General features: G+C 37.5%; 1 protein-coding gene across 2 annotated transcripts in view; it reads right to left on the minus strand.

The window, feature by feature from the left end:
- Nucleotides 1-391: 391 nt before the first annotated feature.
- Nucleotides 392-15132, minus strand: part of ZNF248 (zinc finger protein 248) — a 59562-nt gene continuing 44821 nt past the window's right edge. For both annotated transcript variants that reach the window (XM_063607350.1, XM_014346408.5), the window contains exon 7: nt 392-15132. In XM_063607350.1, coding sequence (XP_063463420.1) covers nt 15076-15132 — 57 coding nt within the window. In that variant the 3' untranslated portion in view covers nt 392-15075.

Below are 15132 nucleotides of genomic sequence, written 5' to 3' on the forward strand. Positions count from 1 at the left end.
ACAAATTATATAATTCCATTTATATGAAATATACAGAATAGGCAAATTTACACAAACAAAAAGCCAATTAGTGGTTGCCTAGGGGAGTGACTGCTGATGGCTATGGGGTTTCTTTTGAGAGTGATGAAAACGTTCTGGAATTCAGATAGGAGTGATGGTTGTACAACTATATGAATATACTAAAAACTAGTGGATGTTGTGGTATGTGACTTTCATCTCAATAAAAAAATGTTAATAAAACAATGAGGAATTTCCATGTGTACTAATTTGGAAAGATCTCCAGTATATACTGTTATATGTAAAAATTAAAGGACAAGGTATATAGTGTTCTATCCTTTGTGTAAGAGTGTAGAAATATATACACAGATACACATGTACATGTATATTCATATGAATACAAACATAACAAGAAAGGGGTAAAAATATATATTATGTGTGGACACAAACATATATGTATACACATATATACATGCAGGTAGGTAGATTGATATAAAACCTAATTTACTTGTCTGCATTAAAAAAATGAAAAAAATGCACATGTAAAAACTTTGTTCCCTATAATTCCCTAGAAGGGGAGGGTGGTGATGGAACAGGTATAGAAGTCAGAATTCACATTATGTATGATTTATATTGTTTATATTGTATTAATTTTTCAAAATGTAAGTACATTGCCCAACCTATAAGCACACACAGAAAAATAAAAATAAAAATAAATCATCACAGTTTGCTATATAGTATCTAGTAATAGCTGGCCCTGTTAGGTCAAGTGTACATGTCTTCTCCTTGGAGAGTATTTAAAGAATGACATCTCCATCTGAAAATGCCAACCCTGTATGTACTTGCTAACATTTTAGGTCTTCAGATGTTTGACCAGCCAGAAGACAGTTTTTCATTTTCTAATCAACAGCTTCCTTATTAAAGTGCAATATAATAACTGATAAAAACTGGAATGAAAAATTAACATTAACTACAGATTAAATATTTTAAGAATCATGCCTTTTAAAGATTAATATATAATAAAAAACCTAAAAAATGTACAATTTTAAAATAAGTATGTGAAAAAATAAAATAAATGTGTATCCAAAATTGGACCAGAGTTATTAGAAAACCAGAAAAACTATAAACCACAAGGTCAAGAGATCGAGACCATCCTGGCCAACACAATGATACCCCATCTCTACTAAAAATACAAAAATTAGTTGAGCGTGATTGCGCACGCCTGTAGTCCCAGTTACTCAGGAGGCTGAAGCAGGAGAATTGCTTGAACGAGGGAGGCAGAGGTTGCAGTGAGCTGAGATCGCGCCACTGCACTCCAGTCTGGTGACAGAGTGAGACTTTGTCTCCAAAAAAAAAAAAAATTCCAGTGTTTGCTAACACTTCCTGACTTATCTCTGAAAATCAGGTGCAAGGTTAGGATGCCAGCTTACACTCAGTAAGACTCGTAAGAAGGGTGAGACAGGACAAGACGAACCTAATGGAGAATTAATTAAGGATGAATGGAAGAAAAAATACACACAGACATAGTAATACATGTAATGATAACTGTGGCATTATAATTCACTGGAGAAAAACGCTAATAACTAGGGTTGGTTGCAACTGGTGTTATGTGGAAAAAAGTAAAATTAGATTTGTCCTCATATTATCTACAATAATGAGTTCCAGATTGATTCAAGACTTAAATATTTTTCTAGTATTAAAAAATACTAGAAGTAGGCCAGGTGTGGTGGCTCATGCTTGTTTTCCCAGCACTTTGGGAGGCTGAGGTAGGAGGATTGCTTGAGCCCAAGAGTTCAAGACACACCTGGGCAACATAATGAGACTCTGTCTCTATCAAAAATAAAAATAAAAAAAGAAAAGAAAGAAAAAAGAAAACACCAGACATAGTACATTAATTTGAAAATTTAAAAAACTTTTATTTTAGGTTCAGGGGTACATGTATGGGTTTGTTATATAGGTAAGTTGCATGTCATGAAGATTTGGTTTACAGATTATTTTGTCACCCAGGTAATAAGCATAGTACTCCATAGGTAGTTTTTTGACACTCACCCTCCTCTTATCCTCTACCCTCAAACAGTCCCCAGTGTCTATTGTTCCTTTCATTGTGTTCATGTGTACTCAATGTTTAGCTCCCACTTATAAGTAAGAATATATAGTATTTGGTTTTCTGTTCCTGTGTTAGTTCACTCAGGATAATAGCCTCCAGCTCCACCTTTTGTTGCTGCAAAAGACATGATCTCATTCATTTTTATGGCTGCATAGTATTTCATGGTGTATATGTACAATATATTCTTTATCCAGTCTACTGTTGATTGATATTTAGGTTGATTCCATGTCTTTGCTATTGTGAATAGTGCTGCAATGAACATATGTGTGCATGTGTCTTTATGGCAGAATGACTTATATTCCTTTGGGTATATACCCACTAATGGGGTTGCTAGGTAGAATGGTAGTTCTGTTTTAAGTTCTTTGAGAAATCGCTAAACTGCTTTCCACAGTGGCTGAACTAATTTACATTCCCACCAGCAGCGTATAAACATTAAACAACATTTTTTCTTTTTTTTTTTTTTGAGATGGAGTCTCTCTCTGTCACCCAAGGTGGAGTGCAGTGGCACGATCTTGGCTCACTGCAACCTCTGCCTCCCGGGTTCAAGTGATTCTCCTGCCTCAGCCTCCCAACTAGCTGGGATTACAGGCATCTGCCACTACACCCAGCTAATTTTTGTATTTTTAGTAGAGATGGGGTTTCACCATATTGGCCAGGCTGATCTCGAACTCCCAACCTCAGGTGATCTGCCTGCCTCGGCCTCCCAAAGTGCTGGGATTACAGACATGAGCCACTGCGCCCGGCCTAAACAACATTTAAAAAAAAAATCATTATATTTGCTGGGCGCGGTGGCTCACGCCTGTAATCCCAGCACCTTGGGAGGCTGAGGCAGGCAGATAATGAGGTCAGGAGATCGAGACCATCCTGGCTAACATGGTGAAACCCCATCTCTATGAAAAATAAAAAAAATTAGCTGGATGTGGTGGCATGCACCTGTAGACCCAGCTACTCAGGAGGCTGAGGCACGAGAATCCCTTGAACCCAGGAGTGGGAGGTTGCAGTGAGCCGAGACTGCGCCACTGCCCTCCAGCCTGGGTGACACAGCAAGACTCCGTCTCAAAAAAAAAAACATTATATTGAATTAAATAAGAACTTTAAGATTTTAAAAAATCAAATACAAAAAAATCAACAGATCAGCCTAGATAAAAATATTCTCATAAAGCCAAAGGCACTGTATAAATAAAATGCAAGAGAAAAACTTGGAGAGTTGGTAACAAATATAATACACATAGAATTATTCTCCAAAATATATATAAGAGCCTTAAAAATAATATAGAAAAATGATTCAAAAATAGTAATTTGTTTACAAAAAAACCATAAATATAGGATATATAAGCTCATTAGTAATCTGAAAAATGCATATTAAAATGACAGGGTTTTCAGAGAAGTTAGATTGGCAAGAAGTCTAAAGTCTGACAACACCAAGTGTCAGCAAGGAAGCAGAGTGAGTGACAGTTTCATGTGCAGTACCACAGATGAAAGGAGGGAATTGTTCAAGCAGAGCTATGTTAAGGGCATGCAGACCATTCAGCCTTCTTCTGGATACTCTGAATCTTATCTCTGGATGAAGCAAGACCACTGAAAAACTGTCCACTTGAACCTCAATGTTTTAATCTCCTGAAAGACTTCTCTTTGAATTCTCTTTCGCTGTCAGAAAGATCAGAGGATCTTTGAGAAAGATCAGAGGATTTTTGATGAGAAAGATCAAAAATCTGCAGCTCAGCTTCGATAATCTGGGACATTATAGGACCTGCATGTATTGAAAACTGACTTTGCTCAGTTACTGACCTGCTACTTTATAGTTTCCCTGATGTTGAGTTTTATCTATTTCTGTTTTTTCTATTTTAATTTCTGTTCCCTTACAAATCTCACAAAGTCCATTGTAAAACAAAGTGGGAATAAACAACTCGCCTGGGATCTGTTCGTTTCTTGTTACTCATGGAGAATAGAAGAGAATTATAAAGGTAAAGCTGGGGAAGAAGGAAAGAGAATGAGATCCTGTGCAACCTGGCTGCCATGAAGCTTGCAGACTCACCTGCCTAGAAAACTTGCATGCAAGGTCCCTGGGGGGAATGTCCCTTTAACCCTAAGAACAGGAGAGACGCTGTGGAGGAACACCCACATGTCCATGCTGACTCTGACAGGTCACCAAAAGTTTAGACATGCAATTTTTCATTAGATCACTGTAAATATTTCCTACTAATTCATAAAAAATGCATGTTCCCCTCCCATTGGCTAAAAGAAAAATTTAAAACAACAGAGAATCAATCAAGCAAATTACAATACAGAAAAGAAAAACTGCGCAGTCGTTAAAACACTGGAAAAAAATGCCCTGGCTGTACTGTTTCTCAGCCTTCCTAATGATAGTACTTGTCCCTTCAGTTCGAAAATCCTCCTCAACATTTCCAGAAAACAGACGCGGGTGCTTTAGTTGTTTATTTTAACTCAGTTGCAGTTTCTCAAAAGGATCTTTTAATTTTAGAAACTTGATGTGGCTTAATTGTTTAAGACTGGATGGCACTTAGACTTTTTTGTTTTTTGTTTTGAGACAGGGTCTGGCTCTGTTGCCCGGGCTGTACCACAGTGGTATGATTCACAGCTCACTGCAGCCTTGAACTCCTGGGCTGAAGCTCAAGTAATCCTCCAGTCTCGGCCTCTTAAGTAGGAGAACTACAAGTGCGCACCACCACAGCCAGATACTTTTTTTTTTTGTAGAGACCGGGTCTCATTATGTTGCCCAAGCTGGTCTTGAATTCCTGGATTCAAGCAGTCCTCCCATGTCGGCCTCCCAGAGTGCTGGGATTACAGGCATGAGCCACCGAGCCCAGCCCTAATTAGTTATTTTCTGAGTATGCCACTAACAAATGAAATGATTAAATAAGTCATATTTTCTAGGCCCATTTTTTGACCTTTATACAACACTGTCACTTGATTTTTGTAACATCAGAATAGGAACAATGATGCATCTCCACAGGCTGCAAAGACAGTGAGTAGACAGGAAGGGAGCAGGCTTATGGAGGAGCACAGGGACAAGTTCCCCATCTAGGCGATGCCTTCCCCAGACTGTGTCCTCACAGTCCTCACAGTGGGCAGTGACGTGTCCTCTCCTGTGCTGCCTGCCCCTTGCTCATGCTGGCAGCCTAATTCTTCCTGAAAGCCCATCCACTGGACAGTCTGCCATGGTTTCTGCATGTGCTGACATCACCAAGTGTTATTTAACTGTAGAGGAGTGCCAAGAATGTCTTCAGTGAACAGGCAGTTCCAGACATGCTCTTTCCTGGCCTTTTCCACTCTGCTCTGAGGCTCTGCTGAAAGGTCTCAGATCAGAAGTGTGACCTTCCACGTGGGTTCTTAGGGACTACTCCTTATTACCTCAAAAGCTACTTTATTCCAAGGATGCTGGGACAAGGGGACAAAGTAAATTTAGTTGGAACCTTCAATCTGACCTTCAGATAACACACTTTCCCTGAGAATCAAGGCCTGGGCCATCCATGAATTCAAACAAAGTCCCCCAAGGACAAATGCTGGACAAGGCTTACCTGGCTTAGAAACTTCAATCATACTGCCTGACCCTGGAGCTCAGAAGAAACATCAAGAATCCCGGAAACACACGGGACAAGTTTCCTGTGAAGGCACATCAGTTAACAATGCTGTGAATAACAATGTTGGGTTTTAGACATGGTGGATAATTAAAAAGAACAAGAAGACATGGAGAACAGAGTTCGAAAACTAGGTTCCTGCAGCTGCTGGTTATATGATCTTGGGTAAGTCACTTCACCTCTCTAAACTTGTTTCCTTTTTTTCTTTTTTCTTTTTTTTTTTTTTTTGAGACAGGGTTTCTCTCTCTGTCACCCAGGCTGGAGTGCAGTGGCGCGATCTCAGCTCACTGTCGCCTTCGCCTCCCTGGCTCAAGCGATATTTCAGAGTGCAGTCTACTACATTAACTGTACCTGAGGGTGGTGGTTTGAATATGTATCCTGTTATAACATCAAACTTCAGTTCATAAACTGAGGATTTTCAAGAATACTTTTTCAATCTTGTAACTAGCATTACTACTTAATTACTGAGTAGAAAACATAGTTGTATATTATTAAAATGATTATTTGAATTATAATAGTGAATCTTATTTATTTTATTTATTTATTTATTTATTTATTTATTTGAGACAAGGTCTCACTCTGTCACCCAGACTGGAGTGCAGTGTTGCCATCTTGGCTCACTGCAACCTCCGCCTCCTCGGCTCAAGTGATCCTCCCACCTCAGCCTCCCGAATAGTTAGGACTACAGGCACCTGCCACCATACCTGGCTAATTATTTTTTAATTATTTGTAGAGACAAGGTCTTGCCATGTTGGCCAGGCTGGTCTCGAACTCCTGGGCTAGAGTGATCCACTCACCCTGCCTAGGTCGCCCAAAGTGCTGGGATTACAGGCGTCAGCCACAGCACCCAGCCTGATATTAATAATGTGAATCTTAATATCAAGGATGGGTTATCAAATCATTGACAAAGTTTCCAAGTCCATAAAATAAGAGTATGGTTCATTCACAAGCACTAAAGCAATGGAGTTCATTCTTCTTTAATAGCTAAATAATTGTATAATGATAATAAACATTATTTATACTTTATTTTGTATATCAGCTTATAAATTCTGATTCATTACAATTTTATTTTAATTTAGAAGGAATCATATTATGTCATTCTGTGTTCCACTCCTAAAAAAAGACATAGTTACTAAGTTGTATTAGGCCAATGCACCCACTTCAACACCTAGAAAAAAACTAGACAAATAATAACAGTTGTATTTTTTGTATTTTCAAAGATGTCGGAGAGTGGTAGAAGTAATGAGGATAACAGAAATTCAATTCTAGAGAGGAGGAGCCTTGCCTGGGCACCCTGAGGATTTCTAGCTTTTTCTTCACTAGGTCATTTACCATTTCTCCACATGGGCTGAACCTAGGCAGAGAGTACACTATTGAGTTGCCAGTGTAATTCAATAGGAAAAGATGATCTGTACAATAAATGATGCTGGTACAATTGAATATCTGAATGCTAGTACTAATGAAAAGAAACTGGGGATAGCCATATTAATTTCAGATAGAGCAGACTTTAAAGCAGGTTATCAGATATATATGATATATACTAAACCAATCAGAAGCAGCCAACTAACTTACATAATTAGGGACTTTCCAATGGAATAGACCAAATAAGGAAACTGTACAACTGTAACCCATCAAATATTTTCTTTATTTCCACATTCACTCTGTAAAAACCTGTCCCTTATGCTTCTTCGGTTTGGTGTTTCTTGATTTACAAATTGCTGTTCGCTCAAATAAACTCTCCAAAATTTTTCATCATGTCTGTTTTTCTTGTAAGAGGAGTATATAAGGGATCACTGGGTCAATGTGCATGATGGAGCCATTCTCTGGGATAGGGAAATTATATAAAATATTCTAACGTAATAATACTCTTTTTGCATCATTCTAAAAAAAGTGTTGGGTGGTTACCTACACAATGTTAAGAATATTCACCAATAGCATATTATATATAGATACACACACATATGCATATGTGTGTATACATACATATGGTACAGTATTCAGATTCTTGCATTTGCAGGACAAATATGAATACATGCAGTACAAACATGTACATATGAACATTTGTGTACAAGCATTTGAGTATCTGTTTTCATTTCTCTTGCGTATATTTCTAGGAGTAGAATTGTTGAGCAAGATAGTAAAGTTATGTTTAACACTTTCAATCTGAACAATATTGCACTGTGTGAACATACTACAATTTGTTTATCCATTCATCCATCAGGGGACACATGGGTTGCTTTCACTTTTTGGCTTTAGTGAATAATGCTGCCATAAACATGGGTGTGAAAATATCTTTCAGACTCTGCTTTCAATTATTTTGGGTATATACTCAGAAGTGGAATTGCTGGATCATATAGTAATTCTAATTTTATGAGCAACTGCCATAATAGCTGCACCATTTTCCATAGCAGCTGTACCATTTTACATTCCTATCAACAATGCACAAAAGTTTCAACTTCTCCACATCCTCAACTACACTTGATATTTTTTCTTTCTATCTCCTTTCTTTCTCCCTCCCTTCCTTCTTTTGATAGTAGCCATTCCATTGAGGATTAGGTGGTATCTCATTGTGGTTTTAATTTGCATTTCCTTAATAACTAGTGATATTGACTATCTTTTCATATGCTTATGGGCCATCTGAATATCTTTTTTTTTAATGTCTACTCAAGTCCTTGGCCCATTTTTTAATCAATTTGTTCATTTTGTTGTTGTTGAGTTTTAGGAGTTATCTATATATTCTGAATATTAATCTCTTATCAAATATGTGTTTTGCAAACATTTTTTCCCATTTTGTGTGTTGCCTTTTCATTCTGTTGATAGTGTCCTTTAAAAAACATAAAAGCGTTATAAATTTTGATAAAGTAAAATTTGTCTATTTTTTCTTTTGTGGCTTGTGCTTTTGGTGTCATATCCAAGAAATCATTACCAAATCCAATGTCATTAAGCTTTCCCCCTATGTTTTCCTCTAGGAGCTTTACAATCTTAACTCTTACATGTAGGCCTTTAATCCATGTTGAGTTACTTTGAGAACATGGTGTTAGGTAAAAATCCAACTTCATTCTTTTGCATGTCAATACCCAGTTTTCCCAGCATTTTTTTTTTCTTTTTTTGAGACAGAGTCTCACTCTGTTGCCCAAGCTGGAGTGCAGTGGCCCGGTCTCTGCTCACTGCAAACTCTGCCTCCAAGGTTCAAGTGATTCTCCTGTCTCAGCCTCCCGAGTAGCTGGGATTACAGGTATGTGCCGCCACACCCTCCAGCATCATTTTTTTAAGACTGTCCTTGCCATTAAATGGTCTTGGTACCCGTGTCTAAAACCATTTACCCATATTTTTGAGGGCCTCTTGGCTTTCTATTCTTTCTCATTGTTCTATACATCTGTCTTTATAGCAGCACCACACTATTACACTATTATGATTTATAGCTTTGTAATAACTCTTGAAATCAGGAGGAGTGAAAGCAAGGGGTGCGAGACCTCCAATGTTGTTCTTTATTAAAATTATTTTGACTATCGGGGGTCCCTTTGGATTCCATAGAAGTTTTTGGATATATTTTTCTACTACTGCAAAAACATCTTTGGTATTTTGATAGAGATTGCATTGAACCTGTAGATTGCTTTGGGTAGTACTATATAATATCTTAACAATATTAAGTCTTCCTATCAATGTAAATGAATGGATTTACACATCTCCATTTACTCTTTAATGCATTTCAGCAACATTTTGTAGTTTTCAGTGTACAAGTCTTTTGCCTCCTCGATGTAGCTTTTTTGATGCTGAAATTGTTTTCTGAATTTCCTTTTAGGATTTTTTATTGTTAGTATATACAAACACAACTGATTTTTGTGTGTTGATTTTGTATTCTGCTCCTTTGCTGAGTCCATTTATTCTAACCATTTTTAGTGGATGGACTCTTTAGAGTTTTCTACATATAAAATCATATAAGAACAAAAAAAATTACTTCTGTCCAATCTGTATGCCTTTTATTTATTTTTTATTGCCTAATTGCTTGGGCTAGAACTTCCATATTATGCTGAATATAAACTTTCAGTCTTACCCGAGTACGACATTAGCTGTATATTTTTAATATATGGTTTTTATTACATTGACGTAGTTTCCTTCTATTTCTTACACATGTTGATTTATCACATGTGCATAGCTCATTATGAAAGAGTGTTGAAATATGTCAAATGGTTTCTCTTCATCAATTGACATCATGTTTTCATGTTTTTCCCTCCATTCTATTAATGTGATGTATTACATTAGGTGGCTTTCATATGTTGAGTCATCCTTGTATTACAGAAATAAACAGAAAAAATTCCTGCTTGGTCATGGTATATAATCTTTTTTTCTTATTCCTGCTTGGTCATGGTATATAACCTTTTTCTTCTTTTTTTTTTTTTTTTCTGAGACAGAATCTCGCTCTGTCGCCCAGGCTGGAGTGGAGTGCAGGGATGTGATCTCAGCTCACTGCAACCTCCACTGCCCAGGTTCAAGCGATTCCCCTGCCTCAGCCTCCTGAGTAGCTGGGATTACAAGCACACCCCACCACACCTGGTTGATTTTTATTTATTTTTAGTAGAGATGGAGTTTCGCCATGTTGGCCAGGCTGGTCTCAAACTCCTGGCCTCAAGTGATCCACCTGCTTTGGCCTCCCAAAATGCTGAGATTACAGGCAGTAGCCACCATACCCAGCTGGTATACAATCTTTTCAACATGTTGCTGAACTCAGTTTGGTAGCATTTGTTGAAGATTGTTGCATTAGGGTTCATAAGGGATATTACTGTGCAGTTTCATTTTCATGTAGTATCTTTGTATGGCTGTGATATCAAAGTAATACTAACCTCACAGAACAAATTTGGAAGTGTTCCCTTCATTTTAATTTTTTGGAAGAGCCTAAAAAAGACTAATGTTAGTCGGTCTTTAAATGTTTGGTAGAATTCACCAAGGAAGGCATCAGGTCTGGGGCATTTCTTTGTCAAGAGTTTTTTTTTGATTACTGATGCAGTCTCCTTATTAATTATGTACCTACATAATTTTCTATTTCTTCATGAGTCAGTATTGACTTATGTCAATGATATTGTGTTCCCAGATATTGAGCCATTTCATCCATGTTATCCAATTTGTTGTAGTAAGTTGTTCTTAGTACTTTCTTGTATTTTATTTCTGTAGAATCAGTATTTATATCCCTGTCTTCATTTCTGATTTTAGTAGTTTGAGTCATTTTCTTAGTCTAGTTAGCTAAGGGTTTGTCAATTTTGTTGTTGATCTTTTCAAACAACCAATTCTTGGTTTAGTTGATTTTCTCTATTGTTTTTCTATTCTTTAATTTGTTATCTCTGCCCTACTCTTTATTTCCTTCCTTCTGATACCTTTGAGCTTAGTTCTTTTTATTTGTTGTTTGTTTATTTATTTATTTTTGAGACGGAGTCTAGTTCTGTCACTGAGACTGGAGTGCAGTGGCATGATGTTGGCTCACTACAGCCTCCACCTCCCAGGTTCAAGTGATTCTCCCACTGCAGGCTCCTAAGCAGCTGAGATTACAGGCACCCGCCACCACGCCTGGCTAATTTTTGTATTTTTAGTAGAGACAGGGTTTCACCATTTTGGCCAGGCTGGTCTTGAACTCCTGACTTGAAGTGATTCACCAGTCTTGGCCTCCCAAAGTGCTGGAATTACAGGCATAAGCCACTGCTCCCAGCCTTCAGTTAGCTCTTTTTCTGGGTCCTTAAGATGTAATGTTAGATAACTGATTTGAGATTTTTCTTCTTTTTAAAGGTAAGCACCTATAGCTATAAATATCCCCTTTAGCACAACTTTTGCTGCATCCCATAAGTTTCTGTATGTTTTGTTTCTGTTTTCAGTCATCTCTAAGTATTTTTCAATTTCCCTTGTGATTTTTTTCTTTTACTTATGGGTTGTTTAAAGGTATATTATTTAAATTATTTCCACAAATTTATAAATTTTCCAGTTTTCCTTTTATTATTATTTTCTAACTTCATACTGTTGTGGTCGTAGAATATACTTTGTATAATATCTATCTTTTAAAATCTATTGAGACTTAATTTGTGACCTAACATATGGTTTACCCTGGAGAATAACTAACGTGCATTTGAGAAGAATAGGTATTCTGTAGTAGTTGTTGTTGGATATAGTGTTGTGTACTACTTGATCCTAAAAGGGAGTATTGAAGCAAATTTTTAAATGCAGACCAGGTCTGGATAATCCCAGAGCAGACAAAGCCAGTTAGGCCCTAAAAATAACCTTAACCTTGACTGAACTGCAAACATAATTTAACTTAGATGTCTGTTAAATCAAGTTGGCTTATTGTGTTTTTAAGTCCTGTGTTTCCTTACCTTCTGTCTGGTTGTTCTATCCATTATTGGAATGACATATTGAAGTTTCCAACTATTATAGTAGAACTGTCTATTTTACCCTTTAGTTCTGTCAATTTTCACTTCATTTATTTTGATGTTTTCTTATTAGGTGCATAAATGTTCATTATTGCTATATCTTCTTGCTGTATTGAACTTTTATTAACATACAATATCCTTCTTTATCTCTTGTGACCTTTTTGATTTAAGGCCTATTTTGTCTGATGTTAACATACAGTTGACCCATGAACAACATGGGTTTAAACTGCATGGGTCTGTTATATATGGAGTTTTTCCAACATATTGGAAAAGTTTTTGGAGATATGTGACAATTTGAAAAAAACTTGCAGATAAACCATGTGGCCTAGAAATACTGAAAAAATTAAGCAAAAGAGGTATGAAATAAATGTATAAAATATCTGAAGATACTAGTCTATTTTATCATTTACTATCCAGAAATACACAAATTTCCTATAAAAAGCTAAACTTTATTAAAACATACACAAATAAAGACTGTACATGGTACCATTAGCTGTCAAGAGAAATGTTAACAGACGTGAAGAGGTAGTATTAAATCATAATGGCATAAAATTACCTGTAGTATATACTATACTACTATAATAATTTCAGAGCCAAGTCCTGTTGCTATTGTGGTGAGCTGAAGTATCCGCTTAAAATATCATGTAAAGCTAATCATCTTTGTGTGAGCAGTTCATTTCTCCAGTAAACTGCATATGACAGTAAAAGTAACCTCTTACAGTTTTCACATATTTTTCATCATTTTTAGTGAATTTCCATAAAAACTGAATAACACTATTGGACCCATATGAAGTACCACTAGTGATGCTGCAAGCGCTCCCAAGAAGCAGAGAAAAGTCATGATATTACAAGAAAAAGATGGATTGCTTAATATGTACTTTAGATTGAGGTGTGCAGCTTGGTTACCCACTGTTTCAAGATAATTGAATCCAGTGTAAGAACCACTGTAGAAAAAGAAAATTTATGAAGCTGTCACTGCAGCTGTGCCACAGGTGCAAAAACTTTGCACTTTTAGCAAAATATCTTGTAATCTCATATTGAAAATGCAGTTTTTATGTGGCTGCAGGATTGCCATAAGGCATACCTATAGACTCTAATGCAATCTGAGAAATAGTGAAGTTATATGACAACTTAGAACAAAAAAGTAAACAAATAAATAAAATAAAAAATAAAAAAAAAACCATGAAGGATTTAAAGCTAGACAATTTAAAGCCAGCAAAGAACGGCTTGATAGTTTTAGAAAGATGTTTGGCTTTAGAAATTTCTAGGCTAGGCGCAGTGGCTCGTGCCTGTAATCCCAGCACTTTGGGAGGCAGAAGTGGACAGACTGCTTGAGCCCAAGAGTTCAAGACTAGTCTGGGCAACATGGCAAAACCCTGTCTCTACAAAAAAATATATATATATATATTAGTCAGGTGTGGTAGCATGCCCCTGTAGTCCTAGCTGCTTGGGAAGCTGAGGTGGGAGGATTGTTTGAGCCAGGGAGGTCAAGGCTGCAAGTAAGCTGTGATCATGCCACTGTACTCCAGCCTGGCTGACAGTGAGATGTTGTGTCAAAAAAAGTAAACAATAAAAATTAAAAAGTCACAATAACAGAAGAATCTGCTTCTGCTAACCAAGACGCAGCAGACAAGTTCCCAGATGCCATTAAGAAAATCACTGAGGGTTCGGCGCAGTGGCTCACATCTGTAATCCCAGCACTTTGGGAAGTCAAGGCAGGCAGATTGCTTGAACCCAGGAGTTCGAGACCAGCCTGGGCAACATGGCAAAACTCCATCTCTACTAAAAAATACAAAAATTAGCCGGGCATGGTGGCACATGCCTCTAGTCCCAGCTACTCGGGAGGCTGGGGTGAGAGGATCGATTGATCCCAGGAGGTCAAGTCTGCAGTGAGCCATGACCGCTCCACTGCACTCCAGCCTGGGTGACAGAGCAAGACCCTGTCTCAAAAAAAGGAAGAAAGAAAATCATTGAGGAGGAAGGATATCTGCTTGAACAGGTCTTTAATGTAGACAAAAGTGTCTTTGGGAAAAAAAAAAGTGCCACAAAGGACATTTGTTACTAAGGAAGAGAAATGGACACCAAGATTAAAGGCAGGAAGGGAAAGGCTAACTCTACTTTAGTACAAATGCAGCTGGGTTTATGATTAGGTCTGCCTTTATCTATAAAACTGCTAACACCCAGCCTTGAAGAGAAAAGATAAACATCAGCTTCCAGTCTTTTGGTTGCACAATACAAAGGCCTGGACAGTGAGAACCATTTTTCTGGATAGGTTTCACCATGCTTTGTCCCTGAAGTCAGGACATACCTTTCTAGTAAGGGACTGCCTTTTGAAGCTCCTTTGATATTGAGCATGCCCCTGGCCACCCAGAACCCCAGCAGTTCAACACCAAAGACATCAAAGTGGTCTATGTGCCCCCAGACAGTGTCTCTAATTCAGCCTCTAGATGAGGAGGGCATAAGGAACTTTAAGGTTCATTACAATGGTACTCCATGGAAAGGATGGTTAATGCTATGGAAGAGAACCCTGATAGAACACCATGAAAGACTGGAAGGATGACACCACTGGCACTGAAGATGGCATGACTGTTACAGAAAAAGCCATAGAAGCCATTGACCCCAAAACAATAAATTCCTTCTGGAGAAAACTATATCCGGATGTTGTATATGACTTCACAGAATTTATGACAGAGCCAATCAAGGAAATCATAAAAGAGATCGTGGATATGGCAAAAAAAAAAAAAAAAAAAAAGGTGGTGGAAGCAGGAGAGTAAAGATTTCAATACATGGATCTTGGAGAAATTCAGGATCTCATAGACTTCACAACAGAGGAATTACCAGATGACTTGACAGAGATGAGCACTTCCAAAGCCCGACCATGAGGCGTAAGACGTAGAAGAACGTACAAGAAACAATGTCGTAAAACAAACTGCCATTAGACAATCTGGCAGAAGGTTTCCAATTATTTGAGACTGCTTTTAACTTCTTTTATGACATGGACCCTTTTATAATACAGGTG

The sequence above is a fragment of the Pan paniscus genome, chromosome 8 (assembly GCF_029289425.2).
Source record: "Pan paniscus chromosome 8, NHGRI_mPanPan1-v2.0_pri, whole genome shotgun sequence".
Classification (NCBI taxonomy): Eukaryota; Metazoa; Chordata; class Mammalia; order Primates; family Hominidae; genus Pan; species Pan paniscus.